Source organism: Scyliorhinus canicula, chromosome 21 (assembly GCF_902713615.1).
Source record: "Scyliorhinus canicula chromosome 21, sScyCan1.1, whole genome shotgun sequence".
Lineage (NCBI taxonomy): Eukaryota > Metazoa > Chordata > Chondrichthyes > Carcharhiniformes > Scyliorhinidae > Scyliorhinus > Scyliorhinus canicula.
Genome location: NC_052166.1, coordinates 45,897,004 through 45,913,262, shown reverse-complemented (window position 1 = coordinate 45,913,262; position 16,259 = coordinate 45,897,004). Strand labels below are relative to the sequence as shown.

Below are 16,259 nucleotides of genomic sequence, written 5' to 3'. Positions count from 1 at the left end.
ACACCCACACTCTCTCTCCCACACCCACACTCTCTCTCCCACACCCACACTCTCTCTCCCACACCCACACTCTCTCTCCCACACCCACACTCTCTCTCCCACACCCACACTCTCTCTCCCACACCCACACTCTCTCTCCCAAACCCACACTCTCTCTCCCAAACCCACACTCTCTCTCCCAAACCCACACTCTCTCTCCCAAACCCACACTCTCTCTCCCAAACCCACACTCTCTCTCTCCCAAACCCACACTCTCTTTCTCCCAAACCCACACTCTCTCTCCCAAACCCACACTCTCTCTCCCAAACCCACACTCGCTCTCCCAAACCCACACTCTCTCTCCCAAACCCACACTCTCTCTCCCAAACCCACACTCTCTCTCCCAAACCCACACTCTCTCTCCCAAACCCACACTCTCCCAAACCCACACTCTCTCTCCCAAATCCACACTCTCTCTCGCAGACCCACACTCTCCGGCACATATGAAAATTCAGGCCATGTAATTACTTAGTTCTCATTCCTGCTTCAATCCAGATGTTAATTTCAATATCGTTATGAAGCATCACCTCACAAAAAGCTATTATTGAAATACAAGTAGGAAAATAAACTTTCAAATGACACATGTGTGGCTTTCTTCCAAACCCACTCTGAAATTAAAGGCGGCACATTTTTTTAAAAAAACATTCATCTTTAAAGCATTTTTTTTAATCACAAAAACATTAAAGTAGGGCCTTTTTCCTCATTCAGGGTCATTTTCACCAGATTTCTGAAAACATTGTGTTGAGGTGTTTTGTATTTTGTGTAGAATCAGCTGCGGAGCCAGGTTTTTATGCTGCCTGTAAGACATAATTACCTTCAACAGTGCACAGTTTTCACATTCACTCTTACCACAGGATACACAAAGCAAAATATTTACAATAGACTGACATTTGTTGTCCATATTGATTTTTCTCCTGAGCAGGTAAAGAGTTTTAATTAAAATTAGAATTTTACAAAAAGCAATAGTTATGAAGAAGGTACATGTTAGCTTTGTTCCAAAGACACGTTTAACAGAACCTTAACAGATTGACCTATCGTTCTATTTCCTGCCTTTCAATCGTGACAATCCTTTGCTGGAAAAGGCTTTTATGGCACACATTCTCTTAAGCAATTGCAATTTAGCAGCAGCGTCTTGTGAACAAAGACGCCTCCAAATAATGTGAACAGCTAAAGGGAGAGAAATCATCTGAAGCATGTTGTGAGGATGAGCTTTGTATGGGAGGGGGAACCATTGCAACTGCTTGCTTGGGGTTCATGCAATTTAGAGGCTCCTGTGAATTAATGTTTTGAGCTGTCCTGGGGACGAACAAATTCAAAAATCTCATCATTATTATTTAAAGTTACTGTTTTAACAGAATAAAGCCAGCTCACCCGGGTTATCTGATTTTGGGGTTCCCAAGCTCCTGAGGCTTTTTGGCATAAAACAAAAGATGGATACTGAGCCACTGAAAACTGGCACAGGGAATTGCCATATGTGACTAACGCCCGCCTGTTGCATTTGAAATGCAGGTCGCCTGCCATCTTGGGGCCGCCTGTTCAATGACATGATTTCTGTGAGTAGCCAGCACTGAATGCCTGCCCAAGCAATGGGCCCAAAATCATTGGCACCTCTTAATGGGGAAGGTACATTGTGGTTGGAGTAGGTGCTGGGGATCTTGTAGGAACTAAATCTGACCTGGGAAAGGCAGAAGAATGGTTGAACATGGAAGAGAAGGCAGCACGGTGGCGCAGTGGTTAGCATGACTGCCTCACAGTGGCGAGTCACAGGTTCGATCCCGGCTCTGGGTCACTGTCCGTGTGGAGTTTGCACATTCTCCCCGTGTCGGCGTGGGTTTTGCCCCCACAACCCAAAAGATGTGCAGGGTAGGTGGATTGGCCACGCTAAATTGCCCCTTAATTGGAAAAAATGAATTGGGCGCACTAATTTTATTTTTAAAAAGACCATGGAAGAGAAGAGGCACACAGATTTGTTGCGGAAAAAGGAGTGTAAGGGGAAAATAAGGAAACTGGTCTGAACTGGTCTTGTATACTTTAAAACGGAACACCAGTAAAACAGGGAAATACTGGACCAAATTGTTTATTTTTTCCTTCTGGGTTGACATTTTACTGGAGATCTTGGTGAAGTCGATTGAGAGGCATTTGTATCCTCAGAGAGCCAGGAGGTCTTCCAGACACCGGTGATAGGTTGTTCGAGCAGATAGCTGTGCAGACCAATGCCGCGCTGTCATAAGTTCAAAAGACCTCACATGAGTGGTCAAGATCAGTGAATGCATCTTCAAATGTCATCTTCCACTAACTGCGCCAATAGCCTGACTAGGTTGAATGCACCACATCGCCCATTACTCACTTACCAAGAACCTCTATCAACAATCTCTATCACTTATCAACACACACGTCTGTTGCAAGCCTCACATCCATAGAATAAAATCCACAGAATCCTTTCAATGCAGAAGGAGGCCATTCGCCCCATTTAGTCTCATCAGTGCTCTGATAGAGCACTCTACCCAGGCCTCCCCCGCCCTATCCCTGCAACCCTGCAAATTAATCAAGACCAATCACCTAACCTGCACATCTTTGGACTGTGGGCAGAAACCGGAGCACCCGTAGGAAACCCGTAGTAGACACGGGGAGAAAGTGCAAACTCCACATAGACAGGCACCCAAGGCCGCAACTGAACATGGGCCTCTGGTGTTGTGATACAGTAGTGCTAACCATTGCAGACAAGCTCGCTGACGAGTAATACTGCAGAGGACTCAAATGAGCACTTTGATGAGGCTACATAAGAAAGTTAATGGATATGCACAACAAAATGCTGGGAAGCCTGCCAGAGAGCTTGCAGTCATTGTCGAGAAACCTGGAGAACATCAAAGGCTTTGTGAAGAGGTTGAAATCCACCCTTTCCATCACGTAAATGGTGACCAGATCCATTACCATGCTTGTGGATCAATGAATGATGCAATTTCCATTACATATCAGCGGGTACGAGTGCTGCCATGGAGTGAAATTGCACCAGCTCAGACTGCTACCATCGTGGCTCTGGATAGCAGCTCCGGATACCAGTGTTCAAAATGTTTTGAAGGGGGTCACAGCACTAAGCAATCTGTCCTCCAAATGAGGTGCTGCCTTGGTAGTCGGCAGTGGCTCCATGGAGCAGGAGGAGTCTGCTGTAGTCTCTCAGGATTGTAGCATTTGTTCCCCACCCCTGTCCAGCTGCCATTAACCTTGCTGTTTCCTATCAGCCAGCCAGCACAGATTGCTGCCACCCATGGTAAGGTGGCACAGTCCATAACCGGGCTTTATTGGCCCAGAGCTGCTTGAGGTCATCATGCAAGACCACCTGCAATCTCCTCCATTCAATGTCAGCAACCTTCCACCAGCTATGCTGCAGCACTGAGGTAGGGAAACGAGGTGCGAGAAAGACAGGCGCCAGGGGAATACACATGTGAAATTAGATAATATTTGTATAGTTTCATTTCTAAATTTGGTTAGGATTGTTGATTTTCTAGTGTTTATTTTTACATTGCGGCCAACAGAACAATGTGATGGTCAGTGACAGGGAGCAGGTATGGACTGTAGGTGAACAGGAATTTCTGGTTGCATTTACATGTATTGTGTTACAGTGGGTTCCTCATGTAGAGCTCGGTGGCAGGGAATGTGTAGGTTTACATCTCTTTTCCACTTCTGCCTCCTCCTCTTCCTCGTGCTCCTGTTCCTCAGATTCTTGCCTGATCGATGCCAAGGGTTATCCCTTCATTATGGTGAGGCTATACAGTACACATCATACACCACAATTCGAGAGACCTGCTCTGGGTCTAAGCAGCAGAAACATTTCTTATCACTTCTGTTGTGGAAGTGTTGCTCCCATTGTATGAATGCGGCACATATGAGTGGGGTTTGGACTGATGAGTCATGTTGTCAGCCGAAAGTCCAATCAACCCGCTGGCCCCTCTCCTTCGCTTTGCCGTGGTGGCTCAAATGCAGCCGGCACAGCAGACTACCAGAGAATGATGCTACCAGTATATCAGGTATTGACCGGCATTATGGGGCCGGTTTTCAGCCCGTGTTAGCCATCAGCGAGAATGGCGACGCGGGTGCAAAACACGGCAAGAATTGGTAAATGCGATACTCACCGGTAAGATCGCTTCTTCCGATTTTCCAGGCCCAACGATGGTGACGTAATGAGCATCCCACAATGGGAGGTCGGGAACCTCATTTAAATGCGTTAGCACTTTATTAACGAGCACTCTCGCCAGGACTTGCCCTCCTCATTGAATATTCATTGATCACTGTCGCGATTTACAACAGCTGTATAAAAACGAGAACCTGCCAACCTCGGCTCCAAAGGGAATATGGGAGGTGAGCCCGCAGGTCACCAGCACCCTCCAGGACACCATCAACAAAGGGGGCTTCGGAGAGAACGTGGGGGACCCAGACAAATGCAAGTTGGGGCCGGGGGTGGGGAGTTTTTCAGTCTTGGCATCTCGGGGGTTGGGTTGCTCACAGGTCCTTCATGGATGTGAACCTGAAATTTAAAGGGGTCTGCTGGCTGGTTTGCAGGCGTCGTTCCCATCTCCTCTTTGCTGGGCCTGTGACTTGTGACGATCACTGCGGAGGGATTACCCTTCCAGAGTGGCAGCTGGAAACTAGTTGGGACCAGGTGAATCCACAGGGTCAGCATTGGGGGTAACTTTGGGGTCCCGTGAGATGCCAGGCTGCATGGGCACCATGGGGGTCTCTGACAAGGGGTGGTTTCCAGCCTCATGAGGTCTGAAGACCCTTACACCAAGGGAGGATGACTGAAGGGAGAATCACACTCTGTCAGCACTTCAAAGCTAGAGGGCATGAGATGTCAGGAAGTTGAAGGCCACTGGTTATGGAGACCAGGCTGTCAGGGATTAGAGTCTGGGTGGCTGGCTGGAAGTCTTGTTTAATCCACAGCCCATGAGAGTTGGGGGAACAAGAGTGCCCGCTAAGGATGAAGCTGACTGCAAATTGCAGTCTTCACATGCACCAGGTGATGCTCACCTGACACAAGGGGAAGCTACCTAATCAGCTACTTGACCCTTCCTTGACAAATCAATTGTGCCAATTTAGTCAGCATTTCAATACATGAATGTGCCACTGATTGGCGCCCAATTGTTAACCTTTTTGGTTTGATGCTTTAAGTCTCATTTGTGATTTGCTTTTTGTTTAAGGCAGATTCCCTATAAGCAACTGTCCCTTTAATTTGTCCCTCAAATCATTTGATATTGTTTAATTGTTTTCTTATGTTAATCAAAATAGTTGGGGGCCTAGCCACAAACATTGAACTCCCAAGGCTAATAATCACGTCTCCATACCACATAGGACACAGATGTGGCCCCAACGCAAGGCGTTACGGAGATGTCGCTCATCAGTCACCCTGTTCAGGGGATGATGGATGGCAACATCTCGTTTCTCCCGTGAGGTCAGAATGCAGGTCCATTAAATTAATTCAACTGCCGTCACTCTTCGCCCTTGGGGGGTGTCCCCCACGGCCCGTCCCCCACGGCCCGTTGAGGTTCACACAGGTCGGGGCGCTTCATTCAAGTGGAATCGAGAGCGGCAACAATGGTGAAGAGGCTAGCATGTGACATGGGAGGGAAGGAGGCCTTTGGAAAGACACTCGCATGGGTAGATGCCGCAGATCCTGAGAGGGCTGTGGGTTAGGACATTGTCAGGACTCCTTATTGCTCACGTTGATGTTCTCTTTTTAGTTTTTGATTCCGGAGAATCGCTGAGCTAGTTCAGCTGGAAGTTCCTTTGGTTAAGGTTAAGCAACAGCAGGGACATTGACGTGCTGCTGCACGCGGCTAGGACCAGCGCCCTGCAGAAGGGGGAGAGGCAGCGGCTGTTGATCTTCTGGGAGCAGGGCAAAAGATGGCAGAGCCTCGGAGGAGGCACTACCGGCCAAGTGTGTACCGCTGTAGAACTTCCTATTTCCAGATATCAGCGGTTCAGTGCCGGAGAAGACTGCATCTGTCCCAGGGGGCAGTGGTCCACCTCTGCCGGGTGGTGCAAGAGTTGGCACATGGATTGGGAGGTTGCCCTGAAAGTTACTGCCACTCTGAACTTCTATGGCAGAAGCTCGTTTCAGGACTGCATGAATGACCTGGGTGGCATCTCCCAGTCAGCCTCACACAAGTGTGTAAGGGAGCTATTTACGAGAGCCCACATGTACATCAACCTGGACCAGACGAGCCAGGACACCAGAGCTATGGGCTTTGCCTACAGAGCAGGCACAACCCAGGTGCAGAGTGTCATCAATTGTACTCACCTGGCTCTACACTCTCCATGGTGGCCTACAGCACCATTTGTGAAACATAAGGGGTACTCCCTCAATATCCAGATCGTCTGTGAGCATGCGATGCACATCATGCAGGTCTGTGCCAGTTTCCCAGGGAGGACCCATGCTAGTTACGTCTTACAGCACTCGCAGGTCAGATGGTGATAAAGTCTGGCATGTGTGGGAGATGAGTGGAAGCGGGGATGTGAGGAGCAGATTATCTACTGGGGGGGGGGGGCATGGGATGTGGGGGTGGCACAACAAGGATTGGGAGCCCACGAGGTGGCTGGGAGCGAGGTCACCATGGAGGTGTGATGGGCTGGTGAAGGGGTGCAACGGGAGACATGAGGAGACAGACTTACCCAGGCTGCGTCATTCATCTTCTTTCAGCACTGTAGCCCTCCTTTATGGAGCGAGCTGGCATTCAGGATCGTGGCCAAGCCTCCCAGGCGGGGTTGCTGTGTGTCTGGCCTGTTATGACTCTGCTCAACACCATCCAGACATTTGGTAAAGGGTTCCATCTGCGAAACATGGTGCTGTCTTCCTGGCAGCTCCCCCCCCCCCCCCTCCCCCACTCCCAGACTGGAACAGGAACAAGTGTTGGGGAGGCATTTGAAAGGAGCTTGCCACTGATTCAGAGATTTAGTTACCTCGGGGTGAGCCAATCAGAGGCCATCCACTACGTGCGCAGTGTGAATCAGGTGGGAAAAAAATGTTAAAGAGGCTGAAAAAACGGTGATTTTTACCAGCGGGATTCTCCCTGGTTTTCTCACCAGGACTGACACATTCAACAAACATTGGGAAAATTCCTTCCCATGTGTTGCCAATGGGCACACACCAGCGGCACCGTGAACTTTCTGGTTCCAGTACATGGCGGAGTTGGCATCTGTTATTCCCCAAAGCCATGTGCATGAATGCAATGGCATCCTGCACGATCCTGCATCCGCGCGAACCCTTGTGCCCTCATCTCCACCTTGATTCTGATCTGAGAAGAGAGAAATATAGTCAGCTCTCTTTGAACAGAGGGTCTCAGTGACTTCCATTAAGCAACAGTGAACAGCAAACAGCGAGATGTTTTTAAGGTCTCCAGCCTGGAAAGATAAAACTTCATTAACACATACATCGTCTCAGCTGGTGACAATGTGACCCTTTCCATTGCTCTGAAGTTGCAGCAGGTGGCGGATTTCAATAAGGACCTCTCTTTAGCGATGCACAAATGTCTTAAGCATTGTTCATCGCTGAGGTTTGGGTTGGAGAATTGTCACCTGAACATTGGCTGGACAATTTGCTGAGAGCCTTTGTACCCCTCCTCCTCATTCTTCTGGCAGCTTTTCATGCCCTGTGTGAGCTTTCAGTCATGCTTTATTCCAAACGGGAATGCTTACCAATCCACTCATGTCTGGGAACACCAGTTTTGTGCAGGAGCCTTGAAGTCAGCAAAACATTCCTTGAGCGCGCCACTATATGCAGATTTTTGAGACTTGAAATAACTGTGGAAAGCACCAAAATTGTGTAGAATTGTAGCAAAATCCTGACGAAATCAGTCACTCACTTATAAGTAGGCGATGGTCTCTTTAAATAGAGCTGCTTGTGGGTCCTTCATGCTGCTTAATGTAATTTCAGTCATGCGAGCAAAAGAAGGGGCACTGACTGGAGTCACCATTGTCAAATCAGTGTTGCTCACTAACTGACAACAAGGTCTTCCTGCTCTCTGTAACTCTGGAAGATGCTACCTAGAGGTGCGCTAACACCTTCATGTCAGGTGTGTGTGTGTGTGTGTGGGTGGGTGGGTGTGTGTGGGGTGCTCTGTGGATGCTATTTTGGTACCCTAGGAGCGCTGATAGCATCCAAAACTGGATGCTGCTGACCCCACTTTCTTGCTGTTTCCCTATTCATCAAAACCCTCTGTCATTTTGAACACTTTCATTTGCTCTGCTCTTAACCAATGGAAGTAGCTCCAGTGTTTGTCACCTCTCTAAGTGATGCCCATCATCCCTGGTATAATCTCAGTCAATCTCTTCTGCACCATCCTAGGTAGGGTGTCTAAAACTGGTCACAGAGGATGGATTTTAAAAGCAGAATGTGAGCATTCCCCTCTCCCTGTCCATTACGAATGTTAGGTTTACAGCAGATATTTAAAAACCTGAAGCAGTCGAGGGGCCCATCCCGGTCACAAGGGTAAGTGTAGCCGCCAGGGGTAGAGGGATATGCCTGTGGACACTGCCCTGTGGCACCCTGGCAGTGCCTACCTGGCCAACTGGCACTCCTAGACTGTGGGTGACGTGCTCCAATGGGAAGGCTCGCCATTTGTTTGGGAATGTTGTGGAGGGGATTGTGTGGGGGTGTGCTCCCTTATCCATGCGGTTGCCCAGAACCTGTGTGGGGAGGGGGCTGCCCCAGTGCTTATGGGGAGGGTTCCCCTGATCCGTAGATGGGAGGTGTTGCCCTAGATCGTGTGTGGGGAGGGGTTTCTCTGGTGCTTATGGGGAGTGGTTCACCTTATCTGTGGGAGGGGGGTTTGCCCCAGTTCTTGTGGATGGTGGTTACCCTGGTGCTTGTGGGGCTGTTCCCTGTATCCATGGGAGTGGTGGTGGTGGTTGAGGGGGGGGGGGGGGGGGGGTGGTTTATTTTAACGCAGGTCACGCTGATTTCTGTGGAGCTGGCTTGCCAGCTCTACCAGGCCCCACTCCACCAGCCTGACAGCGAAAACCACAGAGTTCCAGAAAATCTGGAGAGAAAACCCAGCTGTGTAGCTGGAGAGCTGTACACCGGTTTTCTCGCCTCAGACAGTGGTCTGTGCACAGTGTGTAAAACCGCCCCAATATGTCAACACTGAAGAACTACCAATTGGCTCTTCAGTCCCAGGAACCTGCTCACTGTGCTTCATGGATGGTGAGCCCGGACTCTGCTATTAATTGGTCCTTACATCAAATTCTGGGTCAGTATATCTGGAACATACTGTGCGAGGTCAGGACTTGGAACTGGTCCAGAGTTTTGCTACCCGACTGTGGACTGAATGTCCAGCCCCTAATATTCTAACTGTGGCTTAAGCCGTGATTTGTAAAATGTTACCATCAGTCAATTGTTCTGGTATGCTATGTCCCTATTAATAAAGCCTTGGACCCACGTGTCACACGGGAGGGTTTAAACTAGTATGGCAGGGGGGGTGGGTACCGGAGCAATGGTTAAAAGGTGAAAGGATTGAGGGAGAACTAGGGAATAGGGGCAGTATGGCTCTGAGGAAGAGCAGACAGGGAGATGTTGCTGAAAACAGCGGGTCTGGTGGCCTGAAGTGCAGTTTTAATGCAAGAAGTATTATGGGTAAGGCAGATGAACTTAGAGCTTGGATTAGTACTTGGAACTATGATGTTGTTGCCATTACGGAGACCTGGTTGAGGGAAGGACAGGATTGGTAGCTAAATGTTCCAGGATTTAGATGTGTCAGGTGGGATAGAGGGGGATGTAAAAGGGGTGGCGGAGTTGCGCTACTGGTTAGGGAGAATATCACAGCTGTACTGCGGGAGGACACCTCAGAGGGCAGCGAGGCTATATGGGTAGAGATCAGGAATAAGAAAGGTGCAGTCACAATGTTGGGGGGTTTACTACAGGCCTCCCAACAGCCAGCGGGAGACAGAGGAGCAGATAGGTGGACAGATTTTGGAAACGAGTAAAAACAACAGGGTTGTTGTAATGGGAGACTTCAACTTCCCCAATATTGACTGGGACTCAATGCTAGGGGCCTGGACGGGGCAGAGTTTGTAAGGAGCATCCAGGAGGGCTTCTTAAAACAATATGTAGATAGTCCAATTAGGGAAGGGGCTGCACTGGACCTGGTATTGGGGAATGAGCCCAGCCAGGTGGTAGAGCAGTAGGTCAGTAGGGGAGCATTTCGGGAACAGTGACCACAATTCAGTAAGTTTTAAAGTGCTGGTGGACAAGGATAAGAGTGGTCCTAGGGTGAATGTGCTAAATTGGGGAAGGCTAATTATAACAATATTAGGTGGGAACTGAAGAACCTAGATTGGGGGAGGATGTTTGAGGGTAAATCAACATCTGACATGTGGGAGGCTTACAAATGTCAGTTGAAAGGAATTCAGGACCAGCATGTTCCTGTGAGGAAGAAGGATAAATACTGCAAATTTCGGAACCTTGGATAATGAGAGATATTGTAGGCCTCGTCAAAAAGAAAAAAGAGGCATTTATCAGGACTAGAAGGCTGGGAACAGACAAAGCCTGTGTGGAATATAAGGAAAGTAGGAAGGAACTTAAGCAAGAAGTCAGGAGGTCTAGAAGAGGTCACGAAAAGTCATTGGCAAATAGGGTTAAGGAAAATCTCAAGGCTTTTTACACGGAGATAAAAAGTAAGAGGGTAGTCAGGGAAAGGGTTGGCCCACTGAAGGATAGGCAAGGGAATCTATGTGTGGAGCCAGAGGAAATGGGCAAGGTACTAAATGAATACTTTGCATCAGTATTCACCAAAGAGAAGGAACTGGTGGATGTTGAGTCTGGAGAAGGGTGTGTAGATAGCCTGGGTCACATTGAGATCCAAAAAGACGAGGTGTTGGGCGTCTTGAAAAATATTAAGGTAGATAAGTCCCCAGGGCCGGATGGTATCTACCCCAGAATACTGAAGGAGGCTAGAGAGGAAATTGTTTAAATGTTGTTCCTTTCTTTAAGAAAGGTAGCAAGAATAATCCAGGGAACTACAGGCCGGTGAGCCTTACGTCAGTGGTAGGGAAATTACTGGAGAAAATTCTTCGAGACAAGATCTACTCCCATTTGGAAGCAAATGGACGTATTAGTGAGAGGCAGCATGGTTTTGTGAAGGAGAGGTCGTGTCTCACTAACTTGATAGAGTTTTTTGAAGAGGTCACAAAGATGATTGATGCAGGTAGGGCAGTGGATGTTGGCTATATGGACTTCAGTAAGGCCTTTGACAAGGTCCCGCATGGTAGACTGGTACAAAAGGTGAAGTCACAGGGGATCAGGGGTGAGCTGGCAAGGTGGATACAGAACTGGCTAGGTCATAGAAGGCAGAGAGTAGCAATGGAAGAGTGCTTTTCTAATTGGAGGGCTGTGACTAGTGGTGTTCCGCAGGGATCAGTGCTGGGACCTTTGCTGTTCATAGTATATATAAATGATTTGGAGGAAGATGTAACTGGTCTGATTAGTAAGTTTGCAGACGACGCAAAGGTAGGTGGAATTGCGGATAGCGATGAGGACTGTCAGAGGATACAGCAGGATTTAGATCGTTTGGAGTCTTGGGCGGAGAGATGGCAGATGGAGTTTAATCCGGACAAATGTGAGGTTATGCATTTTGGAAGGTCTAATGCAGGTAGGGAATATACAGTGAATGGTAAAACCCTCAAGTGTATTGAAAGTCAGAGAGATCTAGGTGTACAGGTCCACAGGTCACTGAAATGGGCAACACAGGTGGAGAAAGTAGTCAAGAAGGCATACGGCATGCTTGCCTTCATTGACCGGGGCATTGAGTATAAGAACTGGCAAGTCATGTTGCAGCTGTATAGAACCTTAGTTAGGCCATACTTGGAGTATAGTGTTCAATTCTGGTCGCCACACTACCAGAAGGATGTGGAGGCTTTAGACAGGGTGCAGAAGAGATTTCCCAGGATGTTGCCTGTATGGAGGGCATTAGCTATGAGGAGCGGTTGAATAAACTAGGTTTGTTCTCACTGGAATGACGGAGGTTGAGGGGCGACCAGATAGAGGTCTACAAAATTATGAGGGGCATAGACAGAGTGGATAGTCAGAGGCTTTTTCCCAGGGTAGAGGGGCCAATTACTAAGGGGCATAGGTTTAAGGTGCGAGGGGCAAGGCTTAGAGGAGATGTACAAGGCAAGTTTTTTACACAGAGGGTAGTGGGTGCCTGGAACTTGCTGCCGGAGGAGGTGGTGACATTTAAGGGGCATCTTGACAAATACATGAATAGGATGGGAATAGAGGGATATGGACTCAGGAAATGTAGAAGATTTTAGTTTAGATGGGCAGCATGGTCGGCACAGGCTTGGAGGGCCGAAGGGCCTGTTCCTGTGCTGTACTTTTCTTTGTTCTTTCTTTGACCCAATAATTTAAAAGTATGTTCTCTTGTAACGATTAGTTTGTGTGAACCCCCAAGTCTCTGCTCTTCTCTTAATTTGGGCCTGAGTGCGGAAGATGCCACTGTTTTCCTGCCAGGTGAAGCCCAGCACAAAGAATATTGTGAAACTGAACTTAGTGTGCAATAATTACAGCAGATTTCATTACATTGAACTTCAAAGGCCCGGGTACTCTTCCAATATGGTGAACTATACTAAATAATAATTTCACTGAAATAGAGAATTTGGACTTTGTAAAAGTACAATGGATTTGGGTCATCATGTCAATTGAGAAACATAAGCATGTTAGGATAAGTTACATTTTAAATTTAACCAGTATGTGGTCAGACTCATGAGGGGGTTGGACAGAATATATGTGGAGAAACCATTCCCACTCGTTAAAGGATCAAGAACGAGACGGCGCAGATTTAAAGTGATTTGCAAAAGTAGCAAATGTGATGTGAGCATGCACTGCCTGGAAGTGTGGTGGAGGCAGGCTCAATTGAGGCATTCAAGAGGGCACAGGTGATTATATTAAATAGAAGCAATGTTCAGGGGTACATGGGAAAAGCAGGGGAATGACCTGAGAACTGCAATGCTCATTCGGGGAGCCGGTGCAGATATGATGGGCCAAATGGCCTCCTTCGGTGGCGTAAATAAAATCTGTGATATTTCTGAGATTGAATAGCCCTGTTGCTAATGTTGTGTTAAATAATTTCTTTCCCTAACAGATGTCAAGGTTTTAGAAAATCGACACCTGATTGAAAGTGTTCAAGAACAAGTCCATGCCGCCCTTCTGGACTACACCATGTGCAACTACCCACAGCATGGGGACAAATTTGGACAGCTGTTGTTGAGGTTACCTGAAATCCGTGCAATAAGTATGCAGGCAGAGGAATACCTGTACTACAAACATCTGAGTGGGGAGGTGCCATGTAACAACCTACTGATTGAGATGCTTCATGCCAAGCGAGCTTAAGGTCTACTGTGGACCTGTGAACTATACAACAGCCACCGTTTCCCAAAGGCAGGTTGTGGATTCCATACATATATATAGTATATTCCTTTATATTATTAATGGAACAATTACTGTAATTAGTAGTAACAAATGATTTTTAAATATACAGAACCTAAATAACCATGGAAAACATGCAAAACAGTATGTACAGTTTTTCAAATGTCGACCTATTTTCCCCAAAATTTGACTTTAACTTAAAATAGGCTGTTCCTTAAGATGCAGCCCCGACATGCTTACTTTAAGAGTTTACTGCACCAATGAAACTGCAAACTAGCAAAAGAATGGTATTTACAATTTTTTTAAAACTGTGCAACACTCGGTAACTTTTTAACTAGGGTGCTACATGAAGCACATCCATTGGTTGTTACCGAGTGTTGGGGATTACAATTTCCACTTGTTTCTCTTGAAACAACAATGCACATTATAAAACAGTATCTTCAAATTATAATAGAAATGAATGTAAAATAATATGCAAAATTAAAATCAGCAGTGATATTTTCAGAGCCTTAGCTCCTGACAGCTGTGTGGACCAGGCTAACAAGAGCTGTGTCCTACTGATAGATAATCTGAGTTTGCTTTATACACTTCTACAAGAAACCTGTGCACACTTGTACTTTAATATTTGAAAGCTGAATGCACTTGTATTTTTACAGAGAGTTGCAAGCAGTTAAGAGTATTGTGTTTGTTATTTTTATGTCCCAAGTGTGTTTTTTTTCTGAGAGATATAGTAAATTGTGGAAAATGAGAAAATTACAGTAAAAAAACATATGTTTTATGGAAATTAATATTTAATTAGTAAATATCTGCTAATTCTGTCATATTTAACATATTCTTTTCGTAATCGCTATACTGTGTTAACAGTATTCATGTATTGTGTTTCTTGCATGTTTTTTCCTCTTTTCCTGCTAGTGAAATAAACTGATCAAATTTGTACACCAGTGATGTTCCTATTTGTAACTCCTTAAGTGCCAACTAATAATTTCAAGTTATCCAACCCAATCAATAAAGGAGGCTTTGTTCCCTTCACAGTGCCACGACGTTAACATATATACATAACTGTCCTGTGGGAGTTAACAATATTTGCTGCTGCCCATTGGAATGATAATTTTCACAAATAAAATAAAAACTGCAGACAGGCTGTGGCGCACAGATTCTGTAGTTGATCGAAAAATTCTGCTAAGATTGTAGACACTGCTCACTCCCTGTGAATAAACTGTATTCGTACAACTGGTGTTTTTAACAAACCTATCACTTGTGAACAAAAATCTGAATCCTTAATGATACGAAATATCTTATTCTGTGTAACAGTATCATAAAGACAATTTCTTCTTTTTCCAATCACTTTTGTTTAACATGGCAGTATTACAAAAGCGGTGGTTCTATTTTCACAGTGTCTGATTGCAGTTTGGGGACGTCCTCAATCTTTTTAGTCGTTATAATTATTGAAGGTTTGTAGCTAAATATTTATATTCGGTCACGATAGTAATGTTTGTGCCAGATGTACCTAAAATGTTAGATTTTTGTTTTATCCCTCAAAGGAATCATAAAAGCATCGTCTGGAAAGAGGGGTCATAAACCTTAGGCATTAAAATGTCACCTACACTTATAATAATTTCCACTGCAAGAAAATATTATTTTATTATAAAAAGAAATATTTCTAAATCCATTACATAAAAGGAGTTGGGAAAGAGAGAGAGAGAGCGAGGTTCCCATTTAATCTACTTCTGTGAGGAAAATGTCCGCAAGCCGTGGGTGGTTTTGTTACTTGAGTGATGGGGATTTCCGCACACATGTAGCAGTGTATTATGTCTTCTCTTTTGTGTGTCCTTTGTATTTCACCAATAGCTGCAACTGCTGTTCTTTCGTTTGTGCAAAAGATGCAGCAATGAGCTTTTGCCTCCAAAACTCAATGGAAGAACTGTAATGTTCTCTGCTTATTGTGCAGCTGTGTGCAGCTGTGCACTTGTGTCTCAAGTTTATTTTTTAAATTATGCAATTATTTTAAATTAATGCTCACAATATTTGCTGGAGATCTGCATGCATTTCATTGATAGATATGGAACTGTAGTCATTAGACAAGAAGTAAGAGGTGACAGTGGGCCACTCATGTTCTTAACTTCATGACATTTGGTTCAAACAAGATTATCTGTTAATCGTAGTGAAAGAGGTTAGAATTTACATAGGAGAGTGACATACACATTTCTTTCAGAATTATTATCCTATATTACTCCTGTACACTTCATATTATGTATATGTCAACTGGAACTTTTAAGATGTGGCTAGTGATCGGTGAACTTTGATATTTCATTCAGGGAAAATAATTGGTTATATTGAATGATGAAACAAACAGTATGGAATGTGAAAGGAAGGGCCATAACAAAGTAAATATTCAAATATTCTCACCCCGATAGAGGACAATCATTCTGCTGATCTTAAAATTTCATACTATATTTATTGTGATTTATTTTTATTCAGTCTTCTTACTAATGATCTAATGGTTAATTAAATTAAAACTCCTTAAATCCCCTTTTAGGTCCTGTCTCACTAAATTTGTTGTTATATTCTGATCTATTATCTTTATTGCTGGAGGCCGCCGCCGTGCACATGCGCGGCCTCTGACCCGGAAGTGCTTGGGGCCCGTATCTGCGGCAAAAGCTGCAAGATTCACTCCGGGTCCCTGCTAGCTCCTGCAGGGCTATGAATTCATCTAACTTTATTCAAGGAATTTCGGTGGTTAAACACTAGCGTTTTTACGCTGGCGTGAGGACATAGTCTCATTTTGGGAGAATCCTTCCATGGAGTT

General features: G+C 45.7%; 1 protein-coding gene across 2 annotated transcripts in view; it reads left to right on the top strand.

The window, feature by feature from the left end:
• The window catches only part of LOC119955769 (nuclear receptor subfamily 5 group A member 2-like), a 120,776-nt gene extending 106,096 nt beyond the window's left edge, over positions 1-14,680 (top strand). For both annotated transcript variants that reach the window (XM_038782300.1, XM_038782301.1), the window contains exon 7: positions 13,170-14,680. In XM_038782300.1, coding sequence (XP_038638228.1) covers positions 13,170-13,417 — 248 coding nt within the window. In that variant the 3' untranslated portion in view covers positions 13,418-14,680. The remainder of the gene's footprint in view (positions 1-13,169) is intronic.
• The last annotated feature ends 1,579 nt before the right edge of the window (positions 14,681-16,259 follow it).